Source organism: Phycodurus eques, chromosome 4, assembly GCF_024500275.1.
Source record: "Phycodurus eques isolate BA_2022a chromosome 4, UOR_Pequ_1.1, whole genome shotgun sequence".
Taxonomy (NCBI): domain Eukaryota; kingdom Metazoa; phylum Chordata; class Actinopteri; order Syngnathiformes; family Syngnathidae; genus Phycodurus; species Phycodurus eques.
In genome coordinates this window covers 25,477,899-25,495,182 of record NC_084528.1, presented here as the reverse complement: position 1 = coordinate 25,495,182, position 17,284 = coordinate 25,477,899, and the positions used below count along the sequence as shown (strand labels likewise).

At 41.2% G+C, this 17,284-nt stretch overlaps 1 protein-coding gene across 2 annotated transcripts in view; it reads left to right on the top strand.

Annotated features, from left to right (window-relative positions):
* Window positions 1–13,825, top strand: part of dgkb (diacylglycerol kinase, beta) — a 61,427-nt gene extending 47,602 nt beyond the window's left edge. The window contains exons 16-21 of one of the 2 annotated variants that reach the window (XR_009768497.1): window positions 5,595–5,685; window positions 6,966–7,161; window positions 9,654–9,774; window positions 10,003–10,063; window positions 11,787–12,059; window positions 12,412–13,825. Coding sequence is in view for 1 of the 2 variants with exons in the window: in XM_061675743.1 (XP_061531727.1) it covers window positions 5,595–5,685; window positions 6,966–7,161; window positions 9,654–9,774; window positions 10,003–10,063; window positions 11,787–11,894 (577 nt within the window). In the remaining variant the exon portion in view is untranslated. Of the gene's footprint in view, window positions 1–5,594; window positions 5,686–6,965; window positions 7,162–9,653; window positions 9,775–10,002; window positions 10,064–11,786 lie in introns of both variants that reach the window. The other variant, XM_061675743.1, reaches the window with a different exon arrangement.
* Window positions 13,826–17,284: the final 3,459 nt, after the last annotated feature.

Genomic DNA, 17,284 nt, shown 5'->3' with positions numbered 1-17,284 from the left:
TGCCTTCGTCACTGACTTTTTTTACATGCTGTTCTTCATTCACACCATGAATGTGGGAATTGCAAATAAGTTATGGAAAAATAATACCTGAATAACTGTTTGAAGACAAACACTAATACGACACTTTTTACACAAAACAGCAGACTTTTGTACTGTAGATAAAGAGCGAAACTGCGATCATTGTCTCGCTCTCGCAACCCGAGTCTCTGATTTCACTTGGCGTAGCAGCTTTGACTTTCTCTGATATCATATGACCAAACCAAGTGTTTATCAACATACGCTTTGCATTGATACACTGTAGGTCCAATCACACATCCTTGGTTTTGAGGTCTGCTCCTGCATTATTATTTGAGCGGCATTGTTTTTGCCTCCTGATCGCTCCTGTGGGAAGCATCATTAACTTTGCATGATGTCCTGCGGAGATCCAGCAGCTTTAAGGGAATGGGTGCTTTAAGTATCATTGGTCCATCTCAAAGTAGGGATGAGTGATTAAGCAATCAAACAAAGTGAATTTGCCAGGATTATTTTTTTTATTCTTGTTTTTGTGCATCCCGTAGTTCAAAGTGCAGTTAGCTCCCACGAACAACATGGGTGCGAACAGGGAGGAACTACTTTCCAAAAGCAGTCAGTGTTGCCAACTTAACGATGTGGTTGTGATATCGAGCGACATTTCCGACCTCTCTAGCGACTATTTAGCGAGTCTTCAAAAACACGAAGGAACAGAAACGTGAGCAGAATCATCTTCACGTTGTTTTCTGTATGGCAAGAAAGGAGCCAATCAATCACGGAGTGAAGAATTTAATATTACCAAAGACAGGGTTCCTATTTATTCATCGCAAAAGCAGTTATTTAGACACTTGCTGGAAACGTTTGTCTTAAGGTATATTTTATACAATATTTTGCAGCAGACAGCAGTTCAGCAGATTGTGAACATTTTTTTTAAGAAGAAGCTTCAAGCTAATTATCGCCACTCCCAGATGAGGTTTACTGTGAAACTAAACACGAAACAAAGAGAATTACACGTTGTCTATTTAAAATAACCACATAACTTAAAATCTGCTATCTTAACGCTGACGCATAATAGGAAACATAGACGGGCTAAGTAAGTGTCACAGTGTTTTAACTCGTTAAGCAAATGATATTTGAGCACAAACAGGGCATCAACACATGCAGACAAATAAAATAACAATACTTGCAGTCATATTTTATTTATTCCCTGCGAAGAACGACTATTATTACTGTGGCTTACTGAGGAGCTGAGACATCTCTATTTACTGTATATTCATTCGTCTGTCTGTGTTATATCGGCCGAGGTGGCCAAGGTGTGCACACCAGGAGTAGCACAACATTCATTGAATTGAAGCTAAATACTGCTTAATTCTTTACATTCTATTATGTCATTACTGTATGTATTTACGAAGAACCATATTATAGTGTGCTATTTCTCTTATTAAAAAAACACATTATTTCAATTTTTTTGGTTAATTTTTGGGGAGGCTAGAATGGATTAATGGCATTTCAATTCATTTCAATAGTGAAAGAGTTTTGAGTTATGAGTGGTCACAGAACATTATTTACGTATCTCAAGGCAGCACTGTGTCTCTGTGAAAGTTGAAATTTAGAAAACAAACCTGCTGGAGAAAAACATCGCTTTCAAAGTTTGTTTGGTATCAGGAGAAATAACGTAAATTCCAGAAAGGGGGAAAGAAGAACTGAAAAATCGATTAAAATTGGATTTTTCTGAAAAAATTGTCGATTTTTTAAATGTATTTTTTTAAGGCTTTATCTTCCAGACCACATGTTACCTCGAGACCACATGTTAACTCGAAAAATACTAGCTTACTTTTTTTTCTTGGGAGCACACTTGTGCTCATTTGGCTTTCGACAGGATACACATCGTTACCTTGAACTCCGATAATTAGACTTCTGGTCATTAGTGTGGGAACAAGCCTACCGCCAGGCTTTGTGATGGATCCCGTGTTTGGCGTCAGTCGTCAGGGAACAAATGACAATCCGATCCAGCTGCTAATTATCTAATGAACATGGACGCCGGGTGATTTGTTGCCATGGTGTTAGCTTGTTAGGTTAAGTGGTGCGAATTGACAGGAGTGGCCCTCCTGTCATACTCTGTCTTTTGCTGCTTGCTTGTGCATCTCCACAACTACACTGGGTGCAATAGGTACGGATTTGGGAAGTTAAAGACACGATATGGCTCGAAAATGGGTGTGCTCTTTTGATGTAAAACATGTAAAAGTGTTTAGTTTAAAAATAAACGAATAATTCATGCTCATTTTAAATTGTATTATTTAACATTTAATTATAATTAATAAATTAGATATTTAAAAAGTACGATTTTAAAGGCAACATTTATGTCCAATGTATATATTTACATTTATTTTTAATTAGTTTATTTAATACATTAATTTACTTAGTGAAACGAATGAAAAAACAAACTAATAAGGAATAAATACATTTGAATTAACATACTCCAGAGAGAGAATAGCTAAATTAATGGCTAAAAAAAACTGCTAAATTAATGAGATATATAAAATATCTACTTTAGTAAAATAAGTCATGCTCAGTTTTAATTGTATTATTTATAATTAATATAATTATAAGGAGTTGACCAATTATTTAATATTTACCATTTTTTAACTAGCCTTTATTTCATTTGATTAATTATTGAATAAAATAATTTAATTGAACAAAATAAATAAAAATGAATACATACATTTTCCATCAGGAAACAGCTAAATTAATGCAACATTTTAATAGAATAATTTGCCCATTAATTAAATAACAGGTAGTTGACCAATTATTTAATTACATTCACAAAATGTTAAAGTTATATATATATATATATATATATATATATATATATATATATTAGGTTATGTTATTATTTTAAAAATTTTATTTACAATAAATTGATAAAATATTTTAATGTTATTAAAAAATAAAATGAATAAGTACATTTTCATAAAACAATTTTAGTGAAAATAAAAATTACCTTTGACCATTTATTTTACTCATTCTTTCAAATTTTAATGAGATAAATGAATACCCATGAATACATATGAATAATATATTTTAAGTCACCAACTTTAGTAACCCCCCCACGCTAAATTACGGTACATACTGGATTTTAGATCATGTAAATGCTTAATGTGCCGGATTAAAGAAGAGAGTGGGATACGTTGCTGTTCTCCATTCGTTGTACTGTACATGTGATACCATCAGGTTGTTGCAGAGCAGAAGCGCATTGTTCACTCGCACCTGCCGTGTGGCTCATTTGCCCCACAAATCACCAACCATCACTTTTGAATACGTTGTCCTACTTTGTTTATGTCCAAACATACTCGGTCCGGTACTGTACCTTCAACTCAGTCCACCATCTTCCGTCTTTTCCCAACCCTATTGACTGCACGATAAATCAGCCGTGAGTCGCTCTACCTTGCAAGTAGACCTAATGAAAGCCCATCTATAAAGTGGCTAAATGGTCCTGACAAAAGTCCTAATGAGGGAATCAATAATTCAGTGATTGTTTCTCTGCTTATACTAATACATCCCCCTTGTTGGGGCCATTCTTTATTGTATTCACTTCTGCATGTCAGCATTGTTGTTGTTGTTTTTTTGTTTTTTTTGCATCCTTCACACTGGAAGATAAATGGCTTTGGCTGGTTGTCCTCTCTCGGAAAGATGAAAACCCTTCTGTGAAATTAGAATTCCTGCTTCAGATTAGTGTGAGCCCAGCCTTCAAGACAGAGACTATTCCGTATCGATCGAAAGCTGGGAATGTTGGAAAGTGGAGTCCCGCAAGGGCCGCTGTTCTGACCTCTGTCATTCAAACCTTACATGTTCCCATTAGATTAGGCGTGGCTAACTTGTGTTTGTCACTGGCCAAATCGTATTTATGTTTTCCCTCAGAGGGCTTTTATGACTGTGAAAACCATCTAAATTTATGATCATATTATATGTATTAGACATATCGTCTTTGAGCGGTACGGTGGACGACCGGTTAGAGCGTCAGCCTCACAGTTCTGAGGACCCGGGTTTAATCCCCGGCCCCACCTTTGTGGAGTTTGCGTGTTCTCCCCCTGCCTGCGTGGGTTTTCTCCGGGCACGCCGGTTTCCTCCCACATCCCAAAAACATGCATTAATTGGAGACTCTAAAATGCCCGTAGGTGTGAATGTGAGTGTGAATGGTTGTTTGTCTATATGTGCCCTGCGATTGGCTGGCAACCAGTTCAGGGTGTACCCCGCCTCCTGCCCGATGACAGCTGGGATAGGCTCCAGCACGCCCGCGACCCCTAGTGAGGAGAAGCGGCTCAGAAAATGGATGGATGGATATTGTCTTTGTCCGGCGCAATCCTCGCATCTCCAACATCAGTAAATTCATTGAGGAATGAAATGAAATAATGAACTGAATTAAATACTTAATTTAAGAGCGAACAACTGTGGTTACATCATCTTCTCAAACTATTTTATGTCATAGAGCCATGACTGATGCCATAAATAAAACAATGACCTGACAATAATATGCAGACATGAATCTGCATGCACTTACCTTCGTGGCGGACCAATTCCTTCTGGACGGAAGGATTACAGCGATCCATTTTAACCAAACAGGCTTGCTAAAATGTTACTATTTTCACTTATTATTGTCTAAAAAAAAATCATTGGGACTTTCAACCTTGAGTCGAGAGAATGCTGCACGGCTCCCACAAAGTGTGGAAGAGGTGTAGTTTTATTACACTTCTCAGACAATTCAAGAGAGTTAAAAGAGGTGTTTTCAATCCTGGTTAATAATGCAGAAAATAAAAACAGATGACGTGGGGACAGACCAACTGTGTCGATTTGTGGGGGAAAAAAATTAAAAAGTCCCTTATTTGGACATACAAGGTTTCCGATCGAGAGTGATGACACGCATTTAAATTGCAAAATTAATAATGAATTAATTATAAATAATAAAATTTTGAAATTAGCATTCATTTGATATGTCAGCATATAGCAAATAATTTATTTCATGAAATAATTTGCTTTATAGTAAATAATGTCAAACATACATTACAAATAATATAACAAGCATGAATTAATGATTTCATTTTCAAAATACACTATTTGAAATATTTAAAATGTTTACATTTGACATGAAATGTGGCCCTGGTGCACAAATCTTTGCCCACCCCTGTGATATCATTAATAATAAGAGTGTATAGACAGATGGTTAGGTCATTGATCCATAGTCTTAGCAATGGAAGCCCCCCTCCAGTCCTCGTTTAACTGCAAGGGGCACAGATGACCCTCCCACACTCCCTCATTGGGCCTCAATGTTGGGCACCCGCCATCCATGAGCTCCCTCTCAACGCTTTCTTAACCACATTCATTTTCATCCCTCCATATATGACGAATGGCGCGCATTATGTATTCCGTGGAGATTAATAACGTGCTGATGACAGAAGTGTTTCCTGTCCAGTGTTAAGGAAATCCCTTTTCACAACAGATACGCCTTTACAGATGCTGTGGCTTGTCACGAGATTGATGTCTTGTATGCTCTTCGGTCCTTCCACTTCCCTTTCTCTTTACTCTCCCAGAACAAAGAACAAGCTTTGGTACTTTGAGTTTGGCACTTCAGAGACGTTCTCGGCCACGTGCAAGAAGCTGCACGACTTTCTGGAAGTCGAGGTGAGTCCGGCCCGTGCGTTCATCGCCGTTTGCTTCCAAACCCGCCTGCAATAGCTGAAAATCTGCGATATAAAGAGGCAATTTTAAAAAACATTTTCCGTATAGTTTTACCCCCTCCACTGTTTATGTAACAGCTGACCAGCTTGTTTTCCACAAATAGCTCATAATTGTGCTAATTTCACTCCTCCAAAAACGTGTAAGTGAAGGGCCTCGGCACATGATTCCCACCGGAGTTGGTTGCCGCACAAAGGTAATTAGCCCTACGCGACCCTGCAAAGTGTGATATCGAATGATAATGCAGCTCCAATTCATCTTTCCCCCCCACTCTCAAAAGTACCTTATTAATTACGACTGAAAAGTATGGAAGCCAGATAGAGATTTGCTTCATTTTTGCGCATTAAAGAAAAACAACACATCCATTATCCACGCTACCGTAATATAGTGAACCTATAATTGGTGACTGGTTAGTTCTGGTGACTGGTTAGTTCAAATCCCGGCCCCGCCTGTGTGGAGTTTACATGTTCTCCCCGTGCCTGCGTGGGTTTTCTCCGGGCACTCCGGTTTCCTCCCACATCCCAAAAAACATGCGTGGTAGGTTGATTGAGGGCTCTGAATTGCCCGTAAGTGTGAATGCGAGTGCGAATGGTTGTTTGTTTCTATCTGCCCTGCGATTGGCTGGTGACCGGTTTAGGGTGTAACCCGCCTCCCGCCCGAAGATAGCTGGGATAGGCTCAAGCAGCCCGCGACCCACGTGAGGACAAGCGGTAAAGAAAATGGATGGATGGATGATCGCAAAACAAAAATTTAATTAGGCAATTACTGTACCTCATGTTTAGCATCTACCCGTTAGCAAATGATCAGTTGTTAATTTACATCACTGCCAAGACTGAACCTGCTTTTTCGTTGCATCATCTTGAGAAGTTTACCACCCTGTTGTCTCCTGCAGAGCCTCGCCTGCCTTTTGGACCTCTACAGAAATTTTTCAACACGCTTCTTGCTTGACTAACCCTCCAAATTGTGATTTGGCAAGTGTTTATTGTAATCCTAATTTGGATCAGCACAAAATCGTACACATTCCGATTGTGAATATGGCAGAGCTGTGCAATCAATGAGGAGTGCAGTCCTAGTGGGCATATTTTGTGAATGAGTGGTCATACGTTTGATCAAAGTGGCCTTAAAAGGTTTTAAACGTGTTATAAATCGCATGGAAAGCAATTATTGTGTTTTATTTTTTATAATCCTGTTAATCCTCTGTCTTCTTCTTTCTCCCTTGCTGAAAGTGTGACGGCGTTACCCTGGACCTGAGCGCCGTCTCACTGGAGGGCATCGCCATCCTCAACATTCCCAGCATGCACGGCGGCTCCAACCTGTGGGGCGAGAGCAAGAAGAGGCGGGGTCACCGCAAGGCGGCCAAGAAGGGCCTGGACAGAAGGATGCCTTTGACTGACCCTAAAGAGCTCATGTTTGCAGTTCAAGGTGAAAGCAGGAGAATGTAAATGGTCAACACCAAACTTGGAGCCCCAAACTTTACCCAAGTACATGAATATTTCACGGGTGACAAGGCGAATCACAGCGAGCGGCTTTTGTTTGGGACACAGAGGTAAAACCGTGTCACTATTTGGAACTGTCACTTGCGTATTAATGGCCTGCGAGGGCAGCGGAGGACGAGCTCAGTTAATAGGAGCAGACTCCCCTGACTCCATTTACGTCAAAAGGACACCCGTCACTGGGAATGTGTGAATGGCCAAAAAAGAAACGGTAGTGCAGCTAACTGCTGAAAGACTATGAACAGCTAAAATGTCTGTGTGACTTTCCATAATGAACATAGAAAGAGGAAGCCAGCAACCTTGCCGAAAATAGCAGGTTAATTCAGACCAGATTTAGTTTGCTGTGAGAGAAAAAGCTGAAACTAAGGTGCAGGACCATCGTCAACTAAAACTTAGCAGAAACCTGCAAGTTAATTCAGATCCTAGAAGCCCCCCCCCATTCCAAAAAGGCACATTTAGTGGTAAACACAAGTGCATTAGCCAGAGGGGGCGTAGTCGAGCACGACACATGGATCAAACTGTTGGCAGGTTTTAGTGTGTGTGTGTGTGTGTGTGCGTGCGTGTGTGTGTGTGTGTGCGAGTGTGTGTGTGTGTGTGCGGGTGTGTGGCTGACCTTTCTGGAGCTGTTAAATCATCCTGCTGGTGACGCCAGGAGACAAGCCCCTCAGGTGGAAGGGAATGGCTGCGGAGTGAATTATTTACAATGGGAGTGAGCTTTTTTTTTTTCCCAGTGTGGGTGTGTTGTTTGGGGACTGATGCCGCGTGACAAGCGCCTTGTGAAGCCCTCATTGGGGGACAGCTCGCCACAGAAATCGTCCTCCCGACATTTTGCTGTAGTTGGAGGTGACGGGTCTGCTGGTGCCTCGACAGCAGGATGAAGTTGAGAGAGCTTCTTTTGTCTGACATCAAGTGAGGCCCCCTGCTTTTGATATTACATTATATTCCAAAAAATGTTCCCTCACTATTCGGCTCTCCGTGGCAACCCATTTAGGCAGCCATGAGTTGGGTCTGAATGGACATGGCGGTTGCTGCTGAGTTTGATCTAACAGTGGTCCCACACCCACGTTCAGCCACCTCTCTCAATGTTTTATTGAATATTTCATTTCCTATGGCAGCCTGTTTAGGCAGCAACTAGTTAGGTCTGAATTCACCTGCTGAGTGCTGCAACCTTTTAGTTTACTTTAGTCTATTACAGCCAGTTAGGTCTGGGTCTACCTAACCTGTTGGTTGCTAATACGTTTTAGTTCACAGTGGCCCAACACCAAACTTCAGCTATCTCTCACATAGTACATACAATATTTCTATGGCAGCCCTTTTAGGCAGTAGAGGAATTATTTTCTGTATTAACCTGCTGGTTTCTGCCCAGTTTCTGTTCACAATGATCCCACACCAAACGTCAAGATCCCCTCTGAATATTTTTTGCATTTCTGTGGCAGCCCGTTTAAGCAGCAATTTATGACTTCAATCGTGACCCTGGTAGAATGTCTCTTTTCCCACACAGCTATCCTAGATCTTTGTAGCCTGAGGCTAGAAAAAGGATCCCACCCGTGGTGACACAATGCACATCACGTGCGTGAAAGCGTTTGCACTCGGGTGAGAAAACGGGGGAAGGGTGAAGGCCCGATGTCATCGGTGTATGTACACACAGTGTGACCCTGAAAAGCAGCTCACTCACAGCCCCAGATAGAGAGCGACGCCTGTCCATCACCATGGTGACGGGCGGGACAACAACAACAACAGCCACGGGAAAGTGGACACGACAGGTTTGGAGCAGCCAGCCCACACCCTCGCACGCATCCACTGGGGGAAAAAAAAAAAAAAAAAAAAAAAAAAAAAGAAAGAAAGAAAGAAAGCTTCTGGGTTTCAATTAATGTGAACGCGCTCCCGCCCGGGAAGGCAGCAGCTCCCTAATTCGGGGAGGGAAGCATCGGAGGCTGAAGCAGATGGGGCCCCGCGTGACACCCCAGCCTCCAACAGGGCCAAAATCTATACACATCAGTGCAAATTAATAATGATATGATCACAAGATTGCCTGGCATTGCCGGTGCAATCTAATTAATTGACGCTCTGCTGTTCTTAACTCGACGTTTACGTGTCTCAGATGTAGATGTCGACAAGTGCCGAGCGCAACGTCTTTTGTTCTTGTTCGCCTGACTTTCTAGCTGTTTGTGTGGAATTCCGTATTCCTCTGGCAACCATTTTGGACAGCAACCAGTTGGGTCTGAATTAACTGGCTGGTTTCTGTGACATTTGAATTCATAGTAATAGTCTCGCACTCAACTTCAGCTTTATTTCTCCAGTTTTATATCATAATTCGATGCTTGTCGGTTGCAGCCTGACGAGCGCATCGTATTTTGCTTTATTTTTTATTTAAATTTTTGTACCTGTCTTTTCTTCACTCTCGGTGGTGGTATGGTTCAGACCTGTCCGATCAGCTGTTAGAGGTGGTCGGGCTGGAGGGAGCCATGGAGATGGGTCAGATCTACACGGGCCTGAAAAGCGCCGGAAGACGCTTGGCGCAGTGCTCCTCCGTCACCATCAGGTTTGCGCGAATCCTCACACGTTTACAAAGAGCGTGTATTCAAAAACGGAACTCCTTTCTGCCTGTTAAGGCGGCAACTTGTTGGGTTTGATTTAACCTGCTGGTTTCCATGTTAGATTGTACTCGTGCTAAAAAGGTTTTGGAGAATATGGACACTGAATTCAACAAATCTGGTTCGTCATTTCCACCATTTCAGTCTTTTTCAGACATTTGCATTGTGTCTTGCAGAACCAGTAAATCACTTCCCATGCAGATTGATGGTGAACCTTGGATGCAGACCCCCTGCACTGTAAGTGTTTGCACATATCTTTGTGTATCTCTGTGTTGTTGGATTCTGATAACATTCACATTGCGACTCAATGAATAATGGTGATCAATCTGAGGTTTTCTTTTGTTTTCTACATGAAAAAGAATATGTTCTTCCTTAGCTCAAACCCACCATTTTACCAAGTTATGTGAAAATTGAAAATCTCATAACTCAAGACAATAAATGGGTGTAGTGACCTCCCGAAGTTGGGTCACTCATAAGTCAAGGTACTTGCTTTCTTGTGACGTCTTTGGAATAATTGGGCATATAAATGACCTGTCCTCCCTCTAAAACGTTTGCTTTCATGGTAACCTTAAACTAAGTTGAACTTGTGAAAAATAAATTGAAGTGCATTCGATTTGGATGATGGGTAATTTGTGCTATGTATGTAGTAAATGTGAAAGAATAATTAACCTCCATTAGTGCAATCACACGTGAAAAGAGCGCAACATATCGCAACCTGCTCATCAAAGCGAAAGAGAAACATGTCAGACGTCGCTCAGAAATGCAAATCCTCCGACAGACACTCGTCAATGTTTATTCATGCAGCAGCATTTGCATACTTGTTGTTAATAATTAGCGGGCTAACATCCCATTTGGACTGTGAAGTTTTCTGCCAGCGTTTAACAACACGCTCCACGCAAAGAAGAAGAAGCCGGTGTGGAAATCGTTACGGCGCGCTGAAGAGCCCTCGCGGGCCGCTCGTTTGGTCACGCTAACGCCTCGTCGGGCTGCGTATTGGCGCTGCGTATGGAAATTCGCGCCGCGCTTTAATGTGAGAGTGCTGTTGTAATTAAAGACAAAACAAGCTCAAAGAAGGCGAGATGTTTCATTGTGAAAAAGAGCATCCTGCTGAGTGAGAAAACAGTGGAGACAGATGTGATGAAAATTACATTTCATCTTGTGCAGTTGCATTTTGCTTAAAATGTGATCTGATTTTCAACAAAGTCACAACAATAGGCGTCTAATGTCTTCTAAATTTGACACGCCACAGAGAAGAGTGTTGTTAAAAAACTCTGCCAAATTTGAACGATTTTAAAAAACAATCTCTAAGTATATGAGATGAGGCTTTCTTGAAAAATCAAGCCATTGTCTCAGCTCTCAAATGCTGTGGGCGTGTCTTCTAAACGTGTGAAACCACGCCCTTAAAAATGGATGCTACTTCGTCTTGCATCTTTCTCATGTCCACACATCCCTACATGTTTGAGCTGCGAAAATATATCACTTCAGGCCTCTGGTGGCTGCAATATATCCCACAGGGTCATCGCGGGGCTTTTCCATGCCACAACAACGAGGCGCTCTAAAATAAAATAGCCACACCAGCCCGGAGCACTATTCCACACGCTGGCTGTCATATCAGACTAAAAAAATTCATTTAAAAAAATCACCCTCCTTGTTCTTCTGCCTTTCTCTGCTTGACGTGCGCACACTCACGATCAACAACAAGGCGCTCTAACGCAGCCACGCCAGCGGACTGTCCAGAGGGAAGATGCATTGTCGGGGTGTAGACATAGCCAGCTAGGCAAACTGCATGCTGCAATGATGCCAGATAAACACTGATGCCATCAAATTTGGTCAAGTTCTTATATAGTGGGGAGTTTCATGCTTAAAAATCGTTATGGCAGGACCGCGAACGATGAACAGCAATATAGTTTTGGGTTTTGAATTCAAACTCCGTCTGTACTCTACCTCTTCTTCTTGCCAGATCGAGATCATCCACAAGAACCAGGCTCCCATGCTGATGGGTCCTCAGCCGAGTCGAAGCTTCTTCTCCTCCCTGGTGAGGAGAAGGCGGGCCGAGAGCAAAGACTGATCCCTCCAGATGCTTCATAGGTCCTCAAAGTCCTCGTCAGAAGCGACGAAACCCATCGCACGGGCCATTCCCCGACTCTTTTGGACCCGTTTGGAGATGCGAGGGGCTCGCGTCTTTGCCTGCTTGATTGCCCAGAGTGCCGTAGCAAAGTGTAGGTTCTGCCAGGTGGGTCACGGAGCGGCGTTTAGATCCATAAAAGTTGTGTTTGTTTGTTTTCTAGTGTCGCTGTTGTGCCGTGGCGGAGTAATGTGTTTTTTCATGACGCGTCTGCACATTTATTTATACAGTGGTACTCTGACTTAACCAGTGCCACAACTTAGCAGTTTTTCAAGTTACAAAGCCATCGCTTGATCAATTATTTTTTTATTTATTTGTACTTTTTGTTTGTGTTGTGAGCCAAAATTTCAGTCGCAATTTATTTCAGATTTCACTTGCGTAAAGTTTTTAAGCGCCTCTGATGTGATTTTTCTCTGCATTTGGTGGTCACCTCGCACGTGTTGCCTTTTCTTGTCCACAGCTCACTCCTGCCAGTCGTTATTGATTGTTCCTAAGAAAATATACGCGCATGCCACTTCTTTTACAGGAACGGACGGCTCAGTGTGAACAGGTACTTGTGTTTAATTTTTTTTAAAAAGCAGTCCGAATGACTTTTCCATGTAGGTGTGCCATTAAGGTAACATGGCTTGATTGATTTTTGTTCAATGATTTTTGTACAGTACAATTTACGCAAAAAAACCCCCACAAACACGAAATGACTATTGACTAAAGGCATAAGTATGCCAAAAAAGACACTCGGGTACCTTGGTTTTAGGGGGATGGTTTCATTCACATTGGGGTACCGATTGCTTTTCTGTTGTATAAACAGGAACACATTTGATGAAATTTAATTTTAAACGTACAAAAAACTGGTAGCAGTTTTTTGCCAACAAAGGAAAAATTCAAATAAACTTAATATTGTATACAACAATGTAAACACAACTTTTTTTTCTTTTGAGGAAAGTGCAACATCAACAATTTGTCTTTTTCGGAATTCAAGTGAAATACTGTATACAATACAACAAATATATTTATTAATTTATAGCAGCTGAAATCCTTTATTTTTATTCAAGTGCCACACCAATTTTTTTTTCTATTTAAGATGTAGATTCAAAAAATGTATAAATAATACATTTATTCATATATAACTGCTGAAATCTTTTCTTTTTAGGAAAGTGAAAAAACAATCATTTGTCTCCTTTTAACGAAATACAGTAAAATAATGCATAAAATAAATATTTGTACATACAATAAAACAAATTATGTATTTATTTGTAACAGCTGAATCATTTTCTTTTTAGAAAAGTGCCACACTGTTTTTGCCACACAGTTTGTTCTCTTTTTGAGGAGACAAACAATGCAAACAAGTATGACTGTGACAGTTATTAATCAAATACATACACACAAAATTATGAACCATACACACCTATGATTTAAGAATCTACCGCATTTCCGCAAATAATGCCCATCCCTCTAATAGACACCATGCCTGGTGCACTGAAGAAAAATAAACATCTCACTTTAATAGAGACGTCCCTTTTCCCCATTAGAAAAAACGGGTAGTCAGTGTAAGTATCTCACTTCATAGACTCGGCCGTTATCACATGAAACAAGAATTAACTGCCTGAGCCCATTTGAACTCTGTCGCTAACCAAAACAGCAGCACCTAGCAAGGCACTTAAACCGTCTCTCATTAATTCAAGTGGGACGTATTGGCTCAAGTTGGGTAGCACAGTATTAAAGATGACGGTATGGAATGCGCAAATGATTTCACTTGACTTCGACAGATGTTAATGCTTGTTCCTGAAAGTTTTCTGAAATTATAATATATTGTTAACATTGGTCAATACTGTTTACAAAAATGTCCTCCAGTTAAGGCCTCCCCCCTAACAGACACCGGCAGTCGAAAATATAACACCCCCCCCCCCCCCCCCCCCCCCCCCCCACACACACACACACACACCCTGTGATTTGATTGCGGAAATAAGTTGTTATTATACAAGTTGTTATTATATGGCCACATCAACATTTGGGGACGATGGCCACAGTGTGAGCAGCATGGCGTGCGCCTGAAAAATATCGTCTTTGCACTCCTGCATGGTTTTTACGCTTGTTAAAAGTAAGAACAAGTCTTTGCTTTGTATTTTTGATTCCTTTTTCTTCACTCTGGAAAATACTGCCACGTTGTTTTGCCTCAGATGTGAAAAAAATGCCTGTTGATGTCAACAAAGATCATGAGGAAAATAATTAAATGATCAAAACAAAAACACTTGTTTAACGTGATTTCTGGTGTTTGTTCATTCTAATGTCTATCCGACCATCATGAGCTATCCCTGCTCCCGTAGGGCGAGACGCAAGGTACACGCTCTCCACCCTGGCCAGCCAATCACAGAGCACACATACACAAGCAAGCATTCACAATCACATTTACACCTATAGTATGGACGAGTTAAAGTCTTCGAAAACCGAAGCATTATTTTCCATATGAAATAATATAAACCCCATTAATCAGTTCCAGACACCATAAAATATGAATTAAAAAAAAAACATTTTACAGGGAATAACTATAATATCATACAGAAACCAATGTGACATAAACAAATAAATGTCGATTGAAATGGATAAACGAACATTAAATATAATTTTGACCTTCATAAAAGACTCTTGATGGTGTATGTTAAACAGTGAGGGGGGGAGATGGCGGAGGAGAAATTATTGTTTGGAAGGCTAATCTGCCATTCGCTTACTTCGCTGTGAGTTTTTTGCTTGAATTCTGTGGTGTTTCTTGTCTTCTTCATTAAACCAGCTTGAAAATCAATGCACCCCTTTCACAGACAAATCGGTCATTGATGTAGACTTCCCATACATCCTGGCAAGATCGGACGCGGACGCCATCTTTGTACTTTGCTTCGAGTTCTTCCTTGAATTAAATTGTGTTTGTCTTAATCAAAACTGGAATTTTCTGTGGCTTATTGAACAGTGACACTCAATTAAGAAGCACACATAGTTTGGAAATGCTTGAGATGAAAGCGCTGGATGACACTCAGTGTCACTCACTCATGTGATTAAGTGCTGCATCACGAAAAACTGCAGTCTCATCTGTCTTAAATTTGGCTGACAAAATATGAAGTTCACAGAAATACAGAGAGAGGAAACACGTAAATACGGCATTTCCGGAAAATGACCGATACGTCCATGTGCAGTAATTTGGTCAAATGTGGAACGTTGGTTGCCTCAGTCAAAAAGATTACAAACAGCTCTCAGTACTATGCAATACTTGGGTATTTTCCCCTCCCTGTTGTCCGTGGTGCCGCTCTGGCTATTGACCATCTCAGTGTCAGGTGACGTTTCAGCGAATTCGGCGAGCCTTCACGTCGCATCCGCTTCACCCGCTTCCGCTAACGCGAAGCCGCCTGGATCCAAGATGGCAGCATGGGACCACTTCCGATGCGTCCGCCTTTCAAGTGGAGTGTTAGACGTAAAGATAGGATCCGGCCTTCAGTTGTGTGAGCGCTACAACACGCTTGCAAACTTCAGTTCAGCAGCCTTTTTTTTTTTTAGAATGCAATACAATACAATCCCCTGTGAATCCTGGAATTGTCACTTTGCAATAAGATGGGGACATCAGGAAAGAAGAAAAGTCTACACTTGGTGCTGTGTTCAAACAAAACTAGGACATCAGAGTATTCTAGGGCAGAGTCGAATATAAACAAAAAAAACGTGCATGGTAATCCCAATAAGATGATGTTTAAGAAAATAACTAGCTTTTCTACAACTAATACTGCTTGTTTTTGGCAGATCTTTTCTTCCGTACAGCTGAATTGTAAAAAAAAAAAAAGATCCATTAAGGTGGGACATTGGTTAACTAACAAATCGGTTTACAACCAAATATTGCTTGGGTTCATAAACTATGCTTCCTGACCTCCAGGCGGAACGCTCACGTATGCTTTCTCTCATACAAGTAAACATAATTCACTCCGCGTTTCACGTATTTTAGGTATCATTAGGTATACAGCGGTGCTTTCAGATACGACTTACGATTTTTTTCTTTTCGATACGAGACGTCGTTCTGTTGATTTGTTTGCTTTGATTTGCAAGCAAAAATTTGAAATACAAGCGTTGTATGTTGGAAGTGAGCTTACCTCACTTCACAAGCAGCAGTGTGTCAGATAGAAAACAATTCTTCAAAAAAGAGACTTCAAGCTGTTTATTGCCACTCCCCAGTTGAAGTTCACTGTTAAGCAAAAAATAAAACCAAGAATTACACATTGTGTCTTTAAACAGCAACACACAGTCATGCTAACGCACAATACAAAAACCCGTAGATGAGCTAATGAAGTGTCAATTTAATCGCAGTGTTATGATGTTTTAAGCAACGGATATTCGAACACAAACGGTGCATCTCCGCATGTAGACAGATAATATAACAATACCCACAGTCATATATTCTTTGTCCTCTGCGAAGAATGAGTCATATTACTGCGACTTACAGAGCAGTAACTTGTGACTGTCTCCATGTGCAGTTTATCCATATGTTTATATCTTACCACCCCCAGGTGGCCAAGGCATGCACACCTGAGGGAACAGCACAAAGTCCATTGAATTGAGGAGGAAAAAAAAGGCAAAAACTGTTTAATTTCTTTACATTCTATGTAATTGTGTCATTATTGTATGTTTGTACTGTATAAAGTAAAATACTAAAACCTAAACAAATAAATTTGGGGGGAGCAACAAAATCGTTTAGGGGGTTTAGAAAATGACAAATTGGACAAACCACATAGAACCAAATCATTTTGGGGGGGGGGGTTTAAGAATATTTTAGAGGGGCTTCAGCTTTCCTAAAATAGGCCTAGCAACCCCACTGCCACGGACACAAACTGTTCCGAGCGATGACTGACAACCACACACCCTGTTTGTTTCAAAAAGGTTTCAGAGTGTGTGTGTGTGTGTGTGTGTGTGTCAATAATGGCAGTTGGTGTGCGAGGTGAGGTTCAGCTAATAACTTCCTTCAAATGTCTCCACAACAGTGAAACACCTCCAACATAAAACCAGTCACCGTCGTCGTTCGAGTCGAGTCGCCTACAGCCGGGTAAAGAGGAGGAGTTGTGGTTGGTGGTGTTTGGGGGAGGGGAGGGTTGACTCCACCGCAGGAGGCCGCGCGGAGGCGACGCCAGGCGGCCAAAAGAGGCGCGGCAGTGCGCTAGTAGCGAGCCCGCCGTCCGTGCACTCGCAAACCGCTCGCCGATGCATCGCGCCCCTGGGAAAACTGCAAGTACTTCTATCACTTTCCAACTCCTATTTTCAAGTGGATTATCTTTTTGTAGATTAGGCTGTGAAGAGCATCCAGGACATGT